The sequence below is a fragment of the Ostrea edulis genome, chromosome 7 (genome assembly GCF_947568905.1).
Source record: "Ostrea edulis chromosome 7, xbOstEdul1.1, whole genome shotgun sequence".
Taxonomy (NCBI): Eukaryota; Metazoa; Mollusca; class Bivalvia; order Ostreida; family Ostreidae; genus Ostrea; species Ostrea edulis.
The window spans coordinates 37145923-37165976 of NC_079170.1; the positions used below are offsets into that span (position 1 = coordinate 37145923).

Below are 20054 nucleotides of genomic sequence, written 5' to 3' on the forward strand. Positions count from 1 at the left end.
ATATTGATTTAGAAATTGCATTATTTTTTCCACTAATAATCCTCATAATACAAATTTTCTTGACGAGGTGGGAAAGGGATATTTGTCTTCTGAGGATCTACTGTCCTCACGTGATCTTACGCCTGCAGTTGGTGACGTCTCAATATGAGTGAAGAATTCTAACGAAAGAACAAACAAACAAACAAAACAAACAACAACAAGAAAATGATCATACATGTCGGAAATGAATGATGATAGTAACGTAAGAATTTTCGTTACTATCATCCTCGCTGTTTTTTCAACAATGAATTTTCTGTTCATATGAGCCGTATAAAAGATAAAATAACACCTGATCGTAAATGTTGCTAGTGTATGCTATTTCTTACCTACATATCATTTGCAAATAAACAATACAAAGAGATATAAGTAAACGTGGTCTTTCCGGAATTTCCTTCCGCCATCTTGGGATGATAGTAACGATCGTTACTATCATCAGTTTGATACCAGAGTTCATAAAAAAGTGAAGATAACGAACAGTGACCAATCTCATAACTCCTATAAGGGACATATAGAATATAGAGTTGGGCAAACACGGACATATGGACATACCAGAGACAAGAACAGTATGTGTATAGTGTTCGGAAAAAGTTTCGAGAGCGAAGAACAGAAAATAAACAAAGAAGTGGATGAAGAAATTAGTGGGTGAACGCACAGAACTGAGACTTTTCAGACAGGCACGGGCGAATAGAAAACGACCACTGTCAGACGTTACAAGAAAGTACAATGAAAATTACTATACACAAATATTTCAAAACTATTTGGCGATGTCGAAGAGAAAATGGATACCAAAATATTGTTTGTGAAAAAAAAAATGCAGATCCGAGTTGTCAATCATGTATAACCTGTGCAATGGTGTAAAAGGAAAAAGAAATTGGACCGTGGAAAATGAATTGAAAAAAAGGTAATTCATTTCGACGAGAGCGGGATTGTCGTTGGAAATGATTGTCGAGTATATCTTTATAGAGAAGTGATGAATCTTGGCTGCCAGACTGTTATTTCCCTGTAACTGGTTAAAAAACCTCAGTGTTATGATTTGGGGGTGCATTAGTTATGATCATAGCTTTGATCAACACTCCTTATATAGTATATGACTGCATTAATTCTGAAAAAATGCATAGCTAACTTATGACATGTTGTAGTAAAACATTTTTAAGATGATGATTATGCCAAGTTGTGCACCTACTCATCAATTTTGTCTTTCAACCAATTACAAAACTGAAAACCATGTATGTATCATAATGAAAATTTATTAGAATTTCCCGTTTTTGTTCAAATTAAATGATGATATGATACATGTAATTATGTTTAAAAATGCATACATGCCTATAGTTTATGTTTGTTCCATATTTGAAAAAAAATATTTGAAATCGGTATTGCGTGTTTACTCATAATGAATACTTCATTAATTCAAAGAAAAAAAATCCTCATTATATGCATATTATAATCCCAATAAGCTTATATAGTCTGAAAAATTCTTAGATCAGGAGAGTTTTCCTCTTTCGACCAAATTATGTTGTTATTTTGGTCATAAAACAACACATTCTTAGTTTTTAACCGATCGACTCGTGGTTTATATTGTAAAGTATAAGATAACATCATTTATTAATCGTGAAAAACACAAACGAATGCATTATTTCACATCTGATTAATTTGAAGTACTTTTATATATAAAGAAATCATGAAGTGCCCGTGGAAGATGGTGACGTAAGAAGGAGTTTGTCATTGCCGTGTTACGACTTCAGTTTTGCCGGCTACAACTTCAAACAAAACAACAGAGCTCTGGAATGCTGTAGATATATGACAGGAGATACAGTTATAATAAGATGAACAGGCATGAACTGTACCCGTTAGGTAAATGAACAGGAATAGATAACGAATAGAGATCAAGATAATAAATCCTATAAATGATACAAAATTAAGAAAAAGTCAAACACGGACCCTTGGATATACCAGAGTTGGTACATGTACCAGGTGCCTAGGGAGAGTTAAAGTTTGGTTGTGGGTGGTCATTCCTTTTTGGCACTTGGTCCCACATGTGCTTTGTCGGGTTTGCCCTTTTAATTTTGTATTCTTTATTGGATTTATGGAATGCTTACTCCTCCAATACACCTGCTCCTATCTCTGGTGTGTCCAGGGGCCGCATGTGCCCAACTCTCTATTTCGTATTACTCATAGGAGTTATAAGATTGATCACTGTTCGTTGCCTTCACCTTTCATGTTGGAGTGGAGTTATAAGATTGCTCACTGTTCGTGATCTTCACCTTCCATGCTGGAGTGAAACATACATACACCGGCTCAAACACCAGATTCGGGGATGTCAGAGAAATTGTTGTTATTATCAGAATTTGTCGAAATTTATCGGAATTAACAGTTTCCCTGGTTCTTCAAGTATTTATACATTTGACAGAAAACATCAAAAGTAAAACCAGTTTTCATTCGTTGAGAAGTCTCGCACATGAATCTCCTCTCTAGGGACGCTACAATATTGCAGGTTAACTGATGGATGAGTGTCCTTATCAGGCCAGTCCATCTTCCAGGGTCACAGTATATTAAGTTCCCGGTAGCACAAACCTCCAATTGTTGTCAATAATAATAAAGATTTAATCTGGGGATGTTTACAATATCAATAATGTCAATTTTAATACCAAAATTTTAAGTTTCACTTTTTAGAGTGAGAGGGATTTTTAAAATTCATGAAACATTTCATAATTACGAATCCGTCTAAATTAGGTATCCTTTGCTAATTATGTAACAATCAAATGTCTAATGGGTATTTTGTTACAACAGACGGAAGTTTTATTAGCTTTACTAAACCGTTATAAGAAAATAAGGGGAAATAGTCCCTCCTGATTGCGCGTATCAAATGTTTTCTTTTCTAACAAAATTTCGAAGCCGTTCCATAGTATTTCATTTTATCAGTGTGTGAGTAACAGGGAAAATCATGGCCATTAAGCTCTACTTATGGAGAGGATATTTGCATATAGCATTGCTCACTGGACTAGTAGGTAAGTAATAATTTTTAAATCTCCGATAACTTTCCAATGAAAAGGTAAGAATTAATGCTTTAATATTTTTGTCCAGACTATTAAGGTATTGATAAAAGTATCGAAAACTGATTTTTAATTAACATAACAAACTGTGTTGCAATCGATTCATTTCCTTTGAAAAAAAACCCACTCATTCATCGTTTTAATATGGCATAACATATTTGTGTGACGTACGTTATGATTTGATCGAAATTTACAAAAAAAAAAAAAAAAAAAAAAAACCACCTAAAAAAAAAAATCAAAAAAAAAAAATCAAAGGCTATTCTTGAGGTCTATTTGTATGCTGAATTTACTGAATTGCGTGGTATTTCACTCGAGACAATTGTGAGAAAACCAAGCGAAGTATTGCATCATGAACATAAACACTTACATTTCAACAGGGAATTAATTGATGGTGCACTTGCCGGACCTTGTACTGTTAACTCTACTAGAAAACTAACACTTATTCAGTGGATGAGAATTTTTCTTCCACTTTAGGGCTACATGCGAGTATGAACATGTGAATAATATAACGAACCTAACAGTGATTAATCTCGTAATTCATATATAATGCAAAGTTAAGAGTAGGACAAACACGGACCCTTGGACACATCAGAGATAGGATCAGGTACCTAGGTGGAGTAAACATCCCCTAGTGAGCCCCAAATCTTAGTCAGATAATCTGAGTAATACGTAGTCATAATCACTGTGTAAAGAACGGACTAACAATGGGTATTAGACATATGCCAAATTGTATCTTTTGATCGAGGATTTCCAGCAACGTTAAACAGAGAAACTTTTGTTTGATTAATACATTTCTCGACATATTTCTTTTAGATAGACAATTCTGATAATTCATTATGAAATTATTACTTACTACCGTAACAATAACATCGGATTTACCTCTAGTTTCAAGACTTTATTTTCAAGGTGTTAATGTCCTTAATCTTGGGTATACCCCTACATTATTTGCAGCATATTTTATCATCATCAAGATGAATTTGTAATTCTTTGACAATCATCTATAGGGACTTCGTCATCCAATATGTGTAAACAAGTTCAGCAATCTTCAACTAACGGTTCGTTTGTCGCGAGTCTTGGTTGTGATGATGACATGGAGACCTTTTCTCTAACAAATGATGGCGTTAAGGAGTCGTGGTTTGTTGAGCTGGATAGTACTTACATAATCCATTGGATATTCGTCAGCATTGATACTGGTAACGACAATGTCATATTTTCATCGTGATTTCGCCAGTATCATTCAATCAATGATTCAAAGACTGACTTTTTTCTTTTTCCAGAAGCGGAGTATGAAATGTATGTTGAAAATACTAATGATGTAAGACCTTCGGAGAACCTCTGTCTACCCGAAGGAAATAAACAAAGATCACTTCAACAACTGATGACATGTGGAAATCCTTATTCTGTCATTGGGAAGGCGAATAGAATTGTTATTCGTCAGATAGGAAATGGGTCATTGAAACTATTTGAAGTTAAACCTTTAGGTAAGTGCAAAGGGATACAATTCTAATTCAAATAAACATGCTTTTTATCACGAATTTTTGAAAGTAATCACTGTTAGTATCTTCCCCTTTTTTATTTACCACCCTCTTTATAAAAGCATTTTTTAAACTCATCAACATATTTGTTATTAGTTTTGATTTATGTCTTCTCTCTATATAAATCATTATTAGCCTCGTATATTTATCGGCATTGTATATCATCTAAATGATAACGTAAATTTCAATAATCCAATGATAGAAAAATCAAGTTCCACTCCTCTGCTTCTGTACGCCTCACTATATCCCCTTCTTCTTTTAGGACTATCTCGTTTTAATCAAACGATGATACTGAATTCTACGGATTCCGATGTTGTAGACGGTGACACGGATACATATTACCATTCAATAGAAAATGCCCAGGCTTCTTGGTCCATGAAACTGAATAAAAACTATGTGATGAAATGGATACTTTTATCAATTAGGGGAGGTACATTTTTGATCATTCATTTTAAATTTACTTGATCAAGATCGATGTCTTACGGCTTGTGTGACGGCCAACAGATGATTCGTGCTCATTCTGTTTCTTCTACATGTACATGTAGGCATATGATCTCACATCTGGTGTTTCCAAGGGACCGTGTTTACCACATTCTCCATTTTGGAATATAGATACGATATTAGAAATTGATCACCGTTCGTTGTATCCAATTCTTAATGGTAAAAGGTGGAGATAACGAACAGTGATCAGTCTCCTATATACCATACACAGTAGAAAATGGAGAGTAGGACAAACACAGACCCCTGAAAACACCAGAGGTGAGATCAGGTGCCTAGAAAGAATAAGCACCCTCCGTTGAGAGGTCACTCGCAGTGAACCCTACATCTTGATAAAATGATCTATCAGAAGCTTTATGCTGTCTGATCGTTTTTTATGTCAGACACTCTTTCTTCTATGTTTATTCAAGAAATGATGTCATTTCGTGATGCAATTCTGGGATAAAGTATACAACAATCATTCTTATTATCAGCCTAACATTGTAAAATAAGATATCCTCAGTTATACGATGCATTATCTCACATTGATTTGAAGCATTTTCTCTTATATTAGGAGATTGTGATGTACACGTTAAAGATGGTGACCTAACAACAAGCACGTCCACACTGTGTAGGAATTTCAGTTTTACCGGACCAAATTACTTAAAGAAAAACAACAAGGCCTTGGAATGTTACACAGAAATGACAGGGGATACAATTGTAATAATAAGAACTGATGGTAGATCATTGAGGCTGTTTGAAGTGTACCCCATCAGTAAATATGATTTGATAATTACGACAATTACATTTGTCAACGCTTCATCATTATTTCTTTGATCATAATTATTGATCTAAGTAATGTGAAATGCAGTATACCTTTCAACTTAAACTCCCACCATATTCATGCAAAAAAAAAAGAACTATCATGAATGCGAATACATGTATTTCGTTTGTGCTTGTATTTTTAGTATGTACCGAAAACCACTACGGACCAAACTGCGCTAAATGCAAAGCAGAGTGTATATCCTGTAGTCCTATCACTGGTGTATGTTACCAATGTCATGGGCCGTTCTACGGCGACGTGTGTCAGCACACATGCCCGGCAAACTGTTTGAACTCGATGTGTGACCAGAGGACAGGTGTATGTGAAGGATGTCATGGCGCGTTCTATGGTGACCTTTGCCAGTACAGCTGCCCATCAAACTGTTTGAACTCTAAATGTGACCAGGCAAACGGGACGTGTGATACCTGTAATGAAGGTTACCATGGAATGAATTGTGAATTGCTGATAACCACGAGTACGTATGATATTCAGTCTTTATCTGGGGGAGTTAAACATAACTTTGTCAATGGTTAGATATGCATTTCTTCTACATATACAATGTGAGAAATATGTTTGCATTAACTCAATCAAGAGGTAGGGTAGAATTCTAGTGGGGATAAAGGTTGGATTAGGTCCTCACTATTCCTTGTTTTTCGTAAAATGCGACTAAATGCGGAGGTCCCTCTGATGAGATCGCAAAATCGTGTCACAGTAGATATGGCACGATAAAGATCCCTCCCTACTCAAAAGCCGTAATCACCGAACATAGACCTAAATTTTGCAGTCCTTCACCGACAATGGTGACGTATCCATATGAGTGAAATATTAACAAGAGGGACGTTAAAGAACGCTCGCTTTTGTGATGAGAAGTTTGTGGTGTTGAACCATGGTCACGTCAATCCAGGGGTATTATCAAATTATCACAGCACAAGTGAAAACGATATAACTATTAGATGAAAGCGTAAATAGTTGAGGGTTCTGTTTCGTGTTAGTGATCAAACTGTTTTAAATGCGAAATGGAAGGGACGTCATTTAACCATGTACATGATCTATATAAACAATGCATTCACCTTAAAAGACCGTTTTAGGGTTGCATTTGTCAGTTTTGTCCAAAAAACTGTCTCTTCTCGACGTCTGAAAAGATGATAGGGATCGTGCTCGTACTATATAAATTCTTATGTTATCAGTTTACCTTCGACTTCGAATGGTGTCTCTTTTCAAACCGCATATCACGTTCATTTTCAGAAACAGGTATCCACGAGTAGGTTTGGGTAAAATAGCGATGTGGTCTTCATGATCCGTCGTCAACTTCCCATATTTATGTAGCAATATTCCATTATCTCCTGGAGATGGTGTTTAAGTCTCAACTGATTAGATACATCAGAACATGTTCTTCGTGTGACCAATGTTTAACTCGAGACAGGCTACTTATATACTACGGATTACTCTGTTTACCTGACCACGATATAGGACTCACAGCGGGTATGGTCGATCGACAGGAGATGATTTTTCCTTCTTGGGTCATCCTCTTAACGTTATATTCCTTATATAATTAATGAGGCTGATAATTGTTCGTATTCATCAATTGCTGATATGCTTAGTTAAATACATGGCATTCTTGTTTTGGAAGGTAGATACGATTGGTGTTAATAAATAATGAAAGTAACCATGCTTAAAGTTATACTTTTAGCTTACTTGAACATGCATTTTATCAATGATTTTGAAATTGAAGATTGTAAACCTCCATGACGTATAAGATTTTTTATTCCAGGCTTTCAAAGAATCCATACCCCTGTAGTATAGACTATATAATGCATACATCAATCAAATAACTAAGTTTAAAACAATTGATAAGCAACAGTTAATCTTTAGATTGGAAAACCGAGATGGTTACAGACAACACCTTCACTAACGGGGACACACCTAACACAAAGAAAATAGACGTCATGCATGTAAAAGGTAATCTCTAATACCTTATAATTAACCTGCCATTACACTGTTTAGAGTACAGCGAGGTTTTGGCTGAGCCATGGTAAGATTCTTTTTTGTACGTAATACAATCGAACATGCAGTATTGTAGGTATACGGCATTTAGGGAAATTGATATGTTGTATGAGTAATATAAACATCCGTGAAAGTAACATTTATCTTCCGACGTCGTGTTCAACAGAGAGAACCAGAGTCAGGCAATCATAGTACTGTCTGTTCTCGTGGTGTTTTCACCTGTCACGGTAGTCACCAACGTAACCAAAGCCACTTACTAATGAATGATTCAGACCTCAGTGGTAAAACCTAAGTGAAATATTCTAGAGGAAACAGAAAATCACCTCATTCTCTCATGATGTGAAAAATGAGGTATACGACTGAATTTAACAAAACCACCAAACCTTTGTCATGAGAAAATACACGGTAAAACTCGATGAATTTCTTTATCTGGTTGTGACGATGCGTCTTTGTAAGACTGATGACCTTTTCTCCAACAGTTTGAATATTTAATGCGGTATTACAATTCTCCGACCTCTGAGAGCTCTCTTAGGCACCTAATCCCACTTAATGTGTGTCCAGGGGTCCGTGTCTATCCAACTCTCTAATCATACCTCCGAAGGAAGTTCAGGGGGTATATAGGAATCACTCTGTCTGTCTATCCGTCTGTCTGTCCGTCCGTCCGTCTGACCGTCTGTCTGTGCAGATTCGTGTCCGGGTCATAACTTCTTTGTTCTTTGACATAAGCATACCATATTTGGCACACAGGTGGATCACCATAAGACGAAGTGTCAAGTACCTTCATGACCTCTATATGTCTTTGACCCTTGACCTCAAGGTCCAAATTAAAGTGTTTCTTTTTACAATGGATTCGTGTCTGGGCCATAACTTCTTTGTTCTTTGACATAGTCATACCATATTTGACACATGAGTGTATCACAATGAGACGATGTGTCGGGTACCTTCATGACCTCTATATGACCTTGAACTTTGACCTCAAGGTCAAAATTGATTATTGGGTTTTGACATAGTCATACCATAAGACATGGGTGTATCACCATGAGACTATGTGTCATGTACATTCATGACCTCTTTATGAATTTGACCTTTGATTTCAAGGTAAAAATTATAGTTTTATACCATGAATTTGTGTTCGGACTGAATCTTCCATTTTCTTCTACAAAGGCATAACATATTTTTACACTCAGGATAGAGGTAATTTATACCTATTAACAACACCCCTTGGGAGATTGGGGTAAGCGGGGGCATTCTTAGTGAGCATTGCTCACAGTACCTCTTGTTTGTATTGATTATAGGAGTTATGAGATGTTCGTTATCTTCACTTTTCATAGGGAAGGAAGCTAAAAAATTCGTTTCCATACCATAACACTGAAAACACAAAATGTTACATTTTCGAAAACTACTCCATGATTAAAACATTTCTAGGTAGTGATCACTTGAATGTATGGTGAAACATTGTAATTTAAACACGTAAATTCTTTTCAGAAATATTCTCGGAAAGAACACCCAAAAGTTGTAATCGTTCTTGCATCACATGTAATCCTGCGGTTCAAGTTTGTCTGTTCTGTACCATGTATCAGCTGTTTGACACATGTCGGTATAAATGCAACGAGATCTGCTCCGGAGACACTTGTCATGACTTGGAGGAAAACTGCACAAGGAACATTGTGGAGAAGAAAGACTACCTTGATTGTAGTAAGATTTGTATTGTACAAGAATCACAATCAAATCTTTTCGCAAACTGGAGTTTGAACTACTGTAACGATACTTATGTTTGGGTATATATTCATTTAATTGATTCTTAGGTGATTAATTTGTTTTTTCCTTCTAATTCTAGGCTTATCAATAAATTACTATATCTTTAGTCCATTGAATATAATCTCGTTTTACATATTTGAACACCTTCTCAAAACGCATCATGCTTTTGGAAGTTGTAATAATGGAAAAGTTTCGTGGAACGTCTTAAATTCGAATGTCTTCGGTAGTTTTATTGTACTTTATGTCCTTATAAAACATTATTTACTTACGCTTGGAAATTGAGTATACTCCTTTTATGCGTAATGTTTTGAATACGTTAGGGATCGCGTTACTTTTCGTATATTGTTCCTGGCATTAAACAACGCCTGGTGGTCCGTAGAAACAAACAACAACAGGTATTTAACCATTTCTCACAAGAAAGATGTACTTTGCCATAAAAAGAGTGCATATTTGTTTGATGAACTACTATTAGAACTTACAATAAGGAATCCTTGGACTAATGAGTTCATGCTTTTCTATGCTCTAATGTATATAATTGCTTTTATCCAATATAGATGGAAAGAGTGACAAAAATATATTTACTTTACTTTGCTATACTTTCCAATCTTTTTTTTATTTTTTTTTTATTTTATGTAGAAACTTGATGTAGTTAGAAATTGTGCACTGCTCTCTGCAAATAATATATTAGGAATGTTTTGGGGATCATTACCATACTTTAGACTTGCAATTCGACGGAATGTAAAAACTGAAAAGTAATCAACTATTTCATACATTGCTATAGGATCTCAGGCTGCCTGAATGCGTCAATTGGACTCCAAAATTGGCAAGCAAATCTCCTGTGAATGGGGCAGGTAATATCTAAACTCTAATGAAAAAATGATAACGAAGAGTGATCGATCTCATGAAAAGGTGAAGATAACAAAAAGTGATCAGTCTCGTTACTCCAATAAAGAATCAACCCTTTAAACAATATAAGATTTAAAGTAGGGTAGACACGGACCTATGAAATAACCAGAGGTGGGTTTTAGTACCTAAAAGGAGTGACTGGTTACTCCTGTCATGTGCCCTATAATCATTATGGTCAAATAAACGAACTAGTCTGTCTTCAAACTGGAGATACAAAGAACGAATGTATTTACCACGTCACAAAACATTCAACAGAGTCGTCCACTTCTGCTTCATACTTAGATATTTTATTGAAAGTAGACATTAACGGCAAACTGACAACTCAACTGTATGACAAACGGGATGATTTCAGCTTCCCATATTTGTATAGCAATATTCCATTATCACCTGCATATGGTGTTTATATATCTCAACTGATTCGATGTGCAAGAGCTTGTTCTGGGTATAGTCAGTTTTTAAATCGAGATAAGCTACTGACAAACAAGTTGATGGTACAGGGATTTCAACAGTCTCGATTGAAGTCAGCATTTCGCAAATTCTATGGTCGTTATAACGATCTAGTTCGTCAATACAACCTCGCATTGGGTCAAATGCTGTCTGACGTGTTTCATACCTATTATTAAGCCGTTCTTGGCACACTGATTTTGACTCCGGATAACTCCGTTTACCTGATCAGGATATAGGGCTCACGTCGGGTGTGACCGGTCAACAGGGGATGCTTACTCCCCCTAGGCACCTGATCCCACCTCTGGTGTGTCCAGGAGTCCGTGTTTGCCCAACTATCTATTTTGTATTGCTTGAAGGAGTTATGAGATTGATCACTGTTCGTTATCTTCACCTTGCATATTAACAGGTTATGCTTGCAATAAAATATTCCAAATAAGTTTTGGTAAATTTATGATTTCGAGACTTTTCCCAAATCAACGAAATCAAACCGTACAACTTTTCAATCTTTCACCCGACCATTTCTCACGATGAATTAAAGACCAGCGTTTGTGACATCAAAGACAGCGAATGAAAAATAAACATTCAATTTGATATTAAACATTATTTTTGTAAAAACTATGATTCTCAGCACAAAAACTCTGAAGTTGATATAATTTATTTATTTGCCCATGGCCTCCATTGTTTTAAAATTTGACTATACATAAAACATGCTTTCGTGTATCAAATCAGATAAGACACACACACAACGTATGAAGAGGTGAAAATAACAAACCCCTACAAGGAATACAAAATGAAGTGTTAGGCTCGAACGGGCCCTTGGACATATCACATGTAAAATCAGATGCCTAGGAGGAGTAAGCATCCCCTTTCGACCGGTCACACCCACTGTGGGCTTTATATTTTGAACAGGTAATCGGAGTAATACGCAGTCAAAATTAGTTTATAAAGAACAGCCTAAGAATTGGTATGAAACACGTCAGGCAGCATTTGACCCAATGGCAGTTTGTATTAGCAAAGTAGATCGTTAGAATGACCATATAATTTGGAAAATACTGACTCTAAAGGAGACAGTTGAAACCCCTGTAACATCAAGCTGTTTTGTGGTAGTCTGCCTGTAAATGCTGGACATACGCAGAACAACCTCTTGCGTATCGAATCAGTTGAGAGACGTAAACACCATATGCAGGTGGTAATGAAACATTGCTACATAAACATGGGCGGTCAACGATGGAGAAGCTGATGTCATCCCGTTTGTCATAAAGTTGAATTGATAATTTTCCGTTAACATCTGTGTACAATAAAATACCTAAGTACAGTTTATAAAACAGATATTTAAGACACTGTAGTGACTTTTATTTCGAGTTAACTGGAATATATTGAATAGGCATATGGATGAAAATGATAGCTGTTTTAAAATAGATACACTTCCTCAATATATCTGAATATCGAGTTGAAGCCTGCAGCAAGATATTTTTCTTCTCATGGAGACTAGGTGTGTTTATGATGAAAATATCAAGTGCGGTAATTTAACTTCACAAAGTATAAGTTGCTAAATTATTCCTAGAACTACCAGCAGTAATGAAGAACTGAATGTTGAAGAAAACATTCAATATTAGTGTTGATTTTTGTCATGAAACATGTACTCCTTTAGCAGCAATCATTATGGTAGCTGTATAAAAGTGAGGCCATGCAAACCAATATTTAACTCACACGAAAACATGTAAAACAGCTAACATTAGAATCTCACCTGTTTATAATACTAAATCCATTAACCAAATCTTTGGAATACATTTCAGTATGACAAAGAGGGAGATATATGTCAATGACAAATAATTGTGGCTCGTATTTCGATTGTTTGTTTCACTTATAGCATCTGTTTGGTGGACTACTGTAATTCTTCTATATTGCACTGAGGGCGTTCAGCAGAAGAAGGAACCAATGCAAAGGAATTTATTCATGTGAACACAATTTTACACCGGTAGTTAAAATATATTACATTCTTTCGTATTTGTCTAATCAGTTTTATTTTGGAATATGACTAAAATCATTTGAAATCAATGACAGCTGAGGTCAATAAGAACGATGACTTTGTCGATAATTATTAGTTTGCGCTTATGTTGTTCGCAAGTATTATGAATCATTTCCAATACTTCCCTAAATGCATTTTCCCACGCTTTAAATATTGTAGCTCTTAGACAAAGAGGAAGTCATTATAACGTTGAAGTGAGTTCAAAATTCTAATAAATCGATTTTCAGAGTTTTAACAGTACTAGAGTATATAGCCGCACAAGGAAGATTGTTTATTTTAAACAAATCGCATTTTCCAAAGTCAAACTCAAATCACAGAAGCACACGATTTGAAAATGTTCTCCTCTGGAGGAGGGCTTTGACTGGACAAAATTTTAATTCTCTCTAAACATCACATATTCATAATAATTTCCTTAAAATTAATCAAAAGGTTCTTAATAAAACTATGAATACAAAGTGACCCTTTTTACCCCAAGAGGTTCGTGTGGTCCGTGCGGTCGTCTGGTAGTGTGGCTTCACATGGTTCGCCATGTTAACCAATCTGAGCCATACACGTATATCTTGATGTGGGATAACGTATGCTTTGGTATATAAGTATCTGTCTGGAAGACATGACTTGAATACCCAGAAAGAAAATTAGCTGAGAGATACACATTGATTTAATTGATTTGAATATATTTTATTTCATATAATATATGAAAAGGGATCAGAAGCAAGTTCTTACAACCCACAAGTTCTTCTCCTTACACATAAGTTAGGGAATGTGAAGCAAAATCATTTTACCAGCGTGTAACTGGCTAAATCTAAATCATTTTACGACGGGTTAAGATTCAAGTTATGCTGCATAAAATGCGTAGTGAGATCCCCCTTTTGTTTTACCAAACTCAACACATCAACAAATATGTAGTTTTTTCCTTTCTTAAACCATCGAGGTATATGTGTTTCAGATAAAATGTATCCAGTACTCGCCAGACAAGGAAGTGGACATCGGTCCTTAGACCGCCAGACTGGATGTGTTTGACTACTACGTTCTGATATATGGTTGGCAAATGACATGTGCTTCTATTTTATCTCAACACTGAATTTGTAACACACATCATAGTGTGTTGTCATTTATAACACTCTAAAAAAATATTATTTGTCAATATTGCAAGAGATTAGAAAATCAGCATGTAAAATTTCATAATCGAAAGAAAAAAAGTGTGCGAATTCCATCCATCTATTTTTGTTGCATTGATTGGGTCTATCAATTGTATGTGAATATGATTGTAACGTGCAAGCAAGACTGAACCGGGGATTCATAGAGCTAAGAAAAGTGGAAAGAAGTTCATCAACTAGAAAAAACGCTAAAAGATATTTAGAATTCAGAAAGTTGGAGTTCAAACACAAAAGTGTTTTATTGATGAGGCTGCTCTGAATCATAGCATTAACTTTGTGTGCCGTACACGTTTGAATATATTTGATACACTACTCCAAACCTAGTGCACCGATGTTTACCAAAATTTCGAATAGGGATCTGCAGGTTTTCGGATAAGTGTAATGTATTTTATCATATGACGAAAGGAATGAAGTTATAATAAAAATGTGATATTTGTCCTCCTGAAATCAAAAGCAATCATAATGTCCACATTTTCCAATGTTAATTTTGTTTTGTATGATATGAAATATCGCCTATTATCAATGTTTTAAGTTTTCAGTGGGTGAAGAAAACCCTTTATAGTGACAAAGGCATAATTTGGATTGGTGTTCCATGAAAAGGCGAAATCAACAAACAGTATCCCAGAACAAAGAATGCAAAATCAAGAGTAGGGAAACCACGAACCCCTGAGCATACTAGAGGTGGGATCAGGTGTTTAGGAGGAATAAGAATCCCCTGTTCACCATATCCTAATACAAATTGATGACGTCTTTTAATTCGACTGACGCGATATTAGTTCATTTTGAATTATATTGATGATGCCATCAGTAACAGCTTAAGCATCTAAATTCATATACTGATTTTCTTGATCTATGATTTGGCTGATTTAATGCGATTACTTCCTTCATTGACATCTGTCATGTTATCAAAGTTAAAAGAAACAAAGCATGTTCCCTCTGATATTTCAAAAGTAAGCATGAACCGATTACATATAATTCTATATTTTGTTTTGTGTGAATGCGTAATGAGATCAAGAGCCCGTGCAAAAATTCGTTTTCATTATTATTCCTCTCCATATTCCGAGGAAGGCTTCTGCATTTTTGGCAACGAAGAAAGCCCAAGGGTGTCTTTAGAAAAAGAATAATGTAGCTATTGCAAAATGGAAAATAAAGTTATACGCTTTGAAATTATTATACAACGACAATTTGTACTTTGATCGGCCAAAGCCTATAGAATTATTGTTTCATACACCTTTGGTATTTCTAGAGGTCTGTCTTTTCTCTCCTTCCTGATAGGAAATATAAGGCTGATCACTGTTCGTTATCTTAATTTTGTCATAGTGGACGAGAACGGGAAAATGAAAGTACTACAAATCTATATCATTATTCAAATTATGGGGCAGACAGAAGTGTTATTAGCCGTAGTAAACTGCCATTCAAAACAAAGCAAATGGTCCTCGTGATTGTGCGAATCGAAGGTTATATTCATTGGAAAATGCTGATGCCGTCCAATGATATCAATTTTTACTTTGTCATTGAGTGCGAGTATCAGGGAAAATCATGGCAATTTGTGTGCTCTATTTCCCATGGATAACACTTTTCTATGCATCATTGCCATTATTGCTCTCTGGATTAGTAGGTAAATAATCGGATTATCAATTAGTCTCCGATATTTTTTTTAATAAAGAGAAGAGTATGAACACTGTAGTATCTTTGCCCAAGAGATTACAGTATTGAGGAAACAAATCGAAAACTGATCTTAATGAACAAAACAAACTGTGCTGCAATCGATTCATTTTCTTTAAAATCAAAGTCGTTTATCTTTGGAATTTGAGATAAAATATCTATGTGACGAACGCTGTAATTTGATATAACGTGACGAAATCAAAATAAAGTATCGATTTGAATTTTTTTTCCATATCTATTTTACAAAGCAGTATATTATATAGCATAGTTTGTTTGGAGGTGCTCGCAATATGTGTTCGATAACTCTGTATTGAAATCACTATATTGCTTGCTATTTCTTTTGCAAAACAATGCGAGAAAACCAATGCAAACGAATAATTACATCATGCAAAATCAATTCATGGCGAAACTGCCAGACCTTGTTCATTTAACTTTAATGGCAATTAACACTTATTCAGCCAATGAGAATGTTTCTTCCAGTTTAAGGGAAAAATATATGGGGAACTGTACCTATATGTTTTAAAGATATCCAGAAAGCTAGAAAGGATGTACCTTTGTTTCTCTTTTGTTTAACATTCACTTAGATTGACATATAGATTTGATAGACAATACACCAGTTTCGAAATAAGAGCTCTTCTGTGTAGGAGGTACATTTTTGTGGATCTTTGAATGCCTAAATGGGACAGAGTGGACATACAATCAGTGAGGAAGTCGATATAATGTAATAAATCGGCCTCTCTTTAAATATGTAAATATTGGAAATACAAAATACTATCTAAAGAAATGTTATACTAAACTGGAAACATAAAAACAATGTCATATTTGCAAGTAATATCCTAGATATGATATCTACGATCAACGAAATAACGTTATATAATAAGAATTTTATGTATTCAATTACTCCCTGGATACTTATCACATGCATGTACTTACTTTGTGTATCAATCGAATTCGGGTGAAAAAACTGCGTATGAGAAACTCACTGAACATATTCACTAATGCAGTGATGGATATTTGTCCCACTTCCGTACCGTTTGTATGTTAGGAAGTTGTTTCGCTCCTTATTATGTACGGGAGTTATCCAAAGGGAAATATATCGGACATATCTCGAAACTGACGTATTGCGAGCAGTCACCATAAAGACCGGGGTACCATTAATCTTTATAAACTAAAATTTTACGGTGCTAATTTACATAATCCTGGGTACATATATCCCATGTTAGCTGCATCATACTTCTTATCATCAAAATAAAATTCAATTCTTAAAAATAAATATCTAGTGACTTCGTCATCATTTGTGTATAAACAAGTTCAGTAGTCATCAACCTAAGGTTCTGTCGACGACAGGCTTGGTTGCGATGACGACATGGAGACCTTATCTTTGGCCAATGATGGACTTAACCAGTTGTGGTCTGTTGAGCTGGACAATACTTACATAATTTATTGGATCTTTTTCAGCGTTGTTACTGGTAATTACACTTTTATACATTTACAGTGTATTTTCTTCGGGATTTTGCCAGTATTACTTCTATTAGGTTTCCTTAGGAGAAGTATCATAAATGGAATACTAATTGAATTATACAAAAATATCAATGAACTAAATATTCATGAAAGGTGAAGATAACGAAAGTGATCAATCTCATAGCACATATAAGCAACACAAAAATATAGTTGGGCAAACACGGACCCTTGGAAACACCAGAGGAAGGATCAGGTGCCTAGGAGGAGTAGGCATCCCCTACCGACCCGTCACTCCCGCCGTAAGTCCGACGTCTTAAAGTTTGCTTCCTGAATTTCAACATATTCGGGTTTGACTTTATTGACTTATTCTCACCGTTTTCATTGTAGACTTTAATTTTGGCTGATTTAAAGTCTGACATTGCCGGCTCAAAGTGCGACAGTGCCCACTTTAATACTGACATTGAAAGAAAAGATACCACAGTCTTCCATATCTGCTTCACATTTTGATGTTTTGTTGAACATATATTGACATTTGCGGCATAGTAACAGATTAACGTTTTGAAAAACGGGAGAATTGCAAATTCTATATCGTTAATTTCCCAGAATTGTGTAGTAATATTTCATCATCACTTGAATAATTGGAAAATCGGAAAGCAGAACGTTTCAGGTCCTGTAAATAAACAACAGTCATTATGGCCTTCCTATACCGATGCTTTCATTGACAAGGTGGGTGATTCACGCCGTAGCATAGTATAGTTTCCATCTGTTAATTTCATTATGCTATGCCGTGTATGTGTCATCTTTGTGTATGGAAAAGGTGAAGATAACGACCTGTGATCAATCTCATATCATATGGACACGTATTTAAGTTTCACTTCAAAATTCACAAGTGTGTTAAATCCACTACAGAAATAAACAATTGTTGTGATAGAGGTAGTTAGTCAAGTCTTCCTTTCCTTACAATTATTGCAAGAATGTCAGAGTAGAAAGCCTACATTGAGTGACCACAAAATATCAATCGTATCGAGTTTGAAATTCCCTATTTATGTTTTGTCCGATATTAGAGATATCAAATTCACCTAGAAGGCATGTGCAGGTGAATATAACGTTTTCATTTGCAATTCTTTGATTTCGGCCAGTATGAAAGCACACGATTTTATTGATTTCTTTCAAAATACTCAAATAAACACAACACCGTTGTAGGGATGGAAAAAATTCTAAATACGACACAAGATTTTGACAAGAAGTCGAAGCTGAATTATTAGCAATACCGTGTATTATGTCCCCACCAACTATGGGTTGGTTGATTGTTTTATACCTCGACAAGAATATTTGACAAACCTATTGATACGTCACACAGTTATAGATGAAGTACCACACATTTAGACACGGCACATGCTTAACGCTCACGACCGTATTAATGAGGTTTTGTTAACGTACCAATGCCTTCCACGACATAAAATCTCAGTTTTTAAAGTCATATCCGAAAGACTTGTGATTCTCACATTTTACTGCCGAACTTTTGACAAAGGGGCAATCACTACATATGTTTATGTCTTGAGTTTGACTTGGCCATGGCAAAAATGGAGATCAATCTCACAAACTCCCAGTTACAAAGCAGATGCTCAACAACTGAGCTACCGCGAATGGTCAAACTATTAAATTCGATGCATATTTAACTACTTTTTAGAGTTTTACACACCATGAAAGGTGAAGATAACGAATATTGATTAATCTCATCAATCCCATAATTAATACAAAATAGTTAGTTGGGGAAATACGGTCCCCCTGGACACATCAGAGGTGGGATCAGGTGCCTAGGAGGAGTAAGCACCCCGCCGTGAGCCCTATATCTTGATCAGGTAAAAGGAGTTATCTGCAGTCAAAATCGGTGTGCCATGAACGGTCTAACAATCGGTATGAAACACGCAAGACAGCATTTGACCCAATGATAGGTTGTACTGGCAAACTAGATCGTTATAACGACCATAGAATTTGCGAAATACGGACTTAAAACGAGACTGTGGAAACCCCTGTACCATCAACTTGTTACAATATTGTAGTCAGTAGCTTGCCTCGATTTAAAAACTGGCCATACGCAGAACAAGCTCTTGAATATCGAATTAGTTGAGATATATAAACACCATATGTAGATGGTAAGGAAATATTATAATAAATATAGGAAGTTGACGATGGAGAAACTGAAATCATCCCTTTCATCATAAAGCTGACTCTTTAGTTTGCCATTAATATCTACTTTCAATAAAATATCTAAGTATGAAGCACAAGTGGATGACTTTATGATGTCTTTCATTTCAGTTGAGAGATAATTCATGATATTTACCGAAGTCCGAAATTATGAGATTTATTATATATTTTTCTTCGATATATGTACATTTGACATGTAATGCTTACTTTATTTTTTCCTTCCGCTTGTACCTGTGGGCGTCGTGGGGAGATATATTTGGCTGTCAGCGGAAAGGCCATTGGCCTGGAGGAGGCCATATCATGAGCCCAGAGGGTGTCAGTCAGAGTATATGATGTTATATGCCCGAAAAGCTGGTTGGTTTGGAGTCATTCGTGTGAGGTGTCCGCGCCACTTGATCCTCTGGTGCTCGATATGTTATAGGATTGCTGTTGCTCCTACCATGTCTCCTATCACTTCATTTCTGGTCTTGTCTCGTCTTGTTTTCTTCACCGCTC

At 35.6% G+C, this 20054-nt stretch overlaps 1 protein-coding gene across 2 annotated transcripts; it reads left to right on the top strand.

Annotated features, from left to right (window-relative positions):
* The first annotated feature begins 2866 nt into the window (after positions 1–2866).
* LOC125656540 (uncharacterized) lies at positions 2867–14281 on the top strand. Of its 2 annotated transcripts, none has more exons than XM_056144226.1 (10): positions 2867–3044; positions 4094–4282; positions 4367–4570; positions 4887–5054; positions 5676–5876; positions 6070–6399; positions 7797–7883; positions 9414–10537; positions 12910–13017; positions 14015–14281. In XM_056144226.1, the coding sequence occupies exons 1-8, from the start codon at positions 2981–2983 to the stop codon at positions 9731–9733; spliced, it is 1563 nt and encodes a 520-aa protein (XP_056000201.1). In that variant the 5' UTR covers positions 2867–2980; the 3' UTR covers positions 9734–10537; positions 12910–13017; positions 14015–14281. The 2 variants fall into 2 exon arrangements, with proteins under 2 accessions (XP_056000201.1, XP_056000202.1); XM_056144227.1 differs by having other exon boundaries at positions 5676–5732.
* The last annotated feature ends 5773 nt before the right edge of the window (positions 14282–20054 follow it).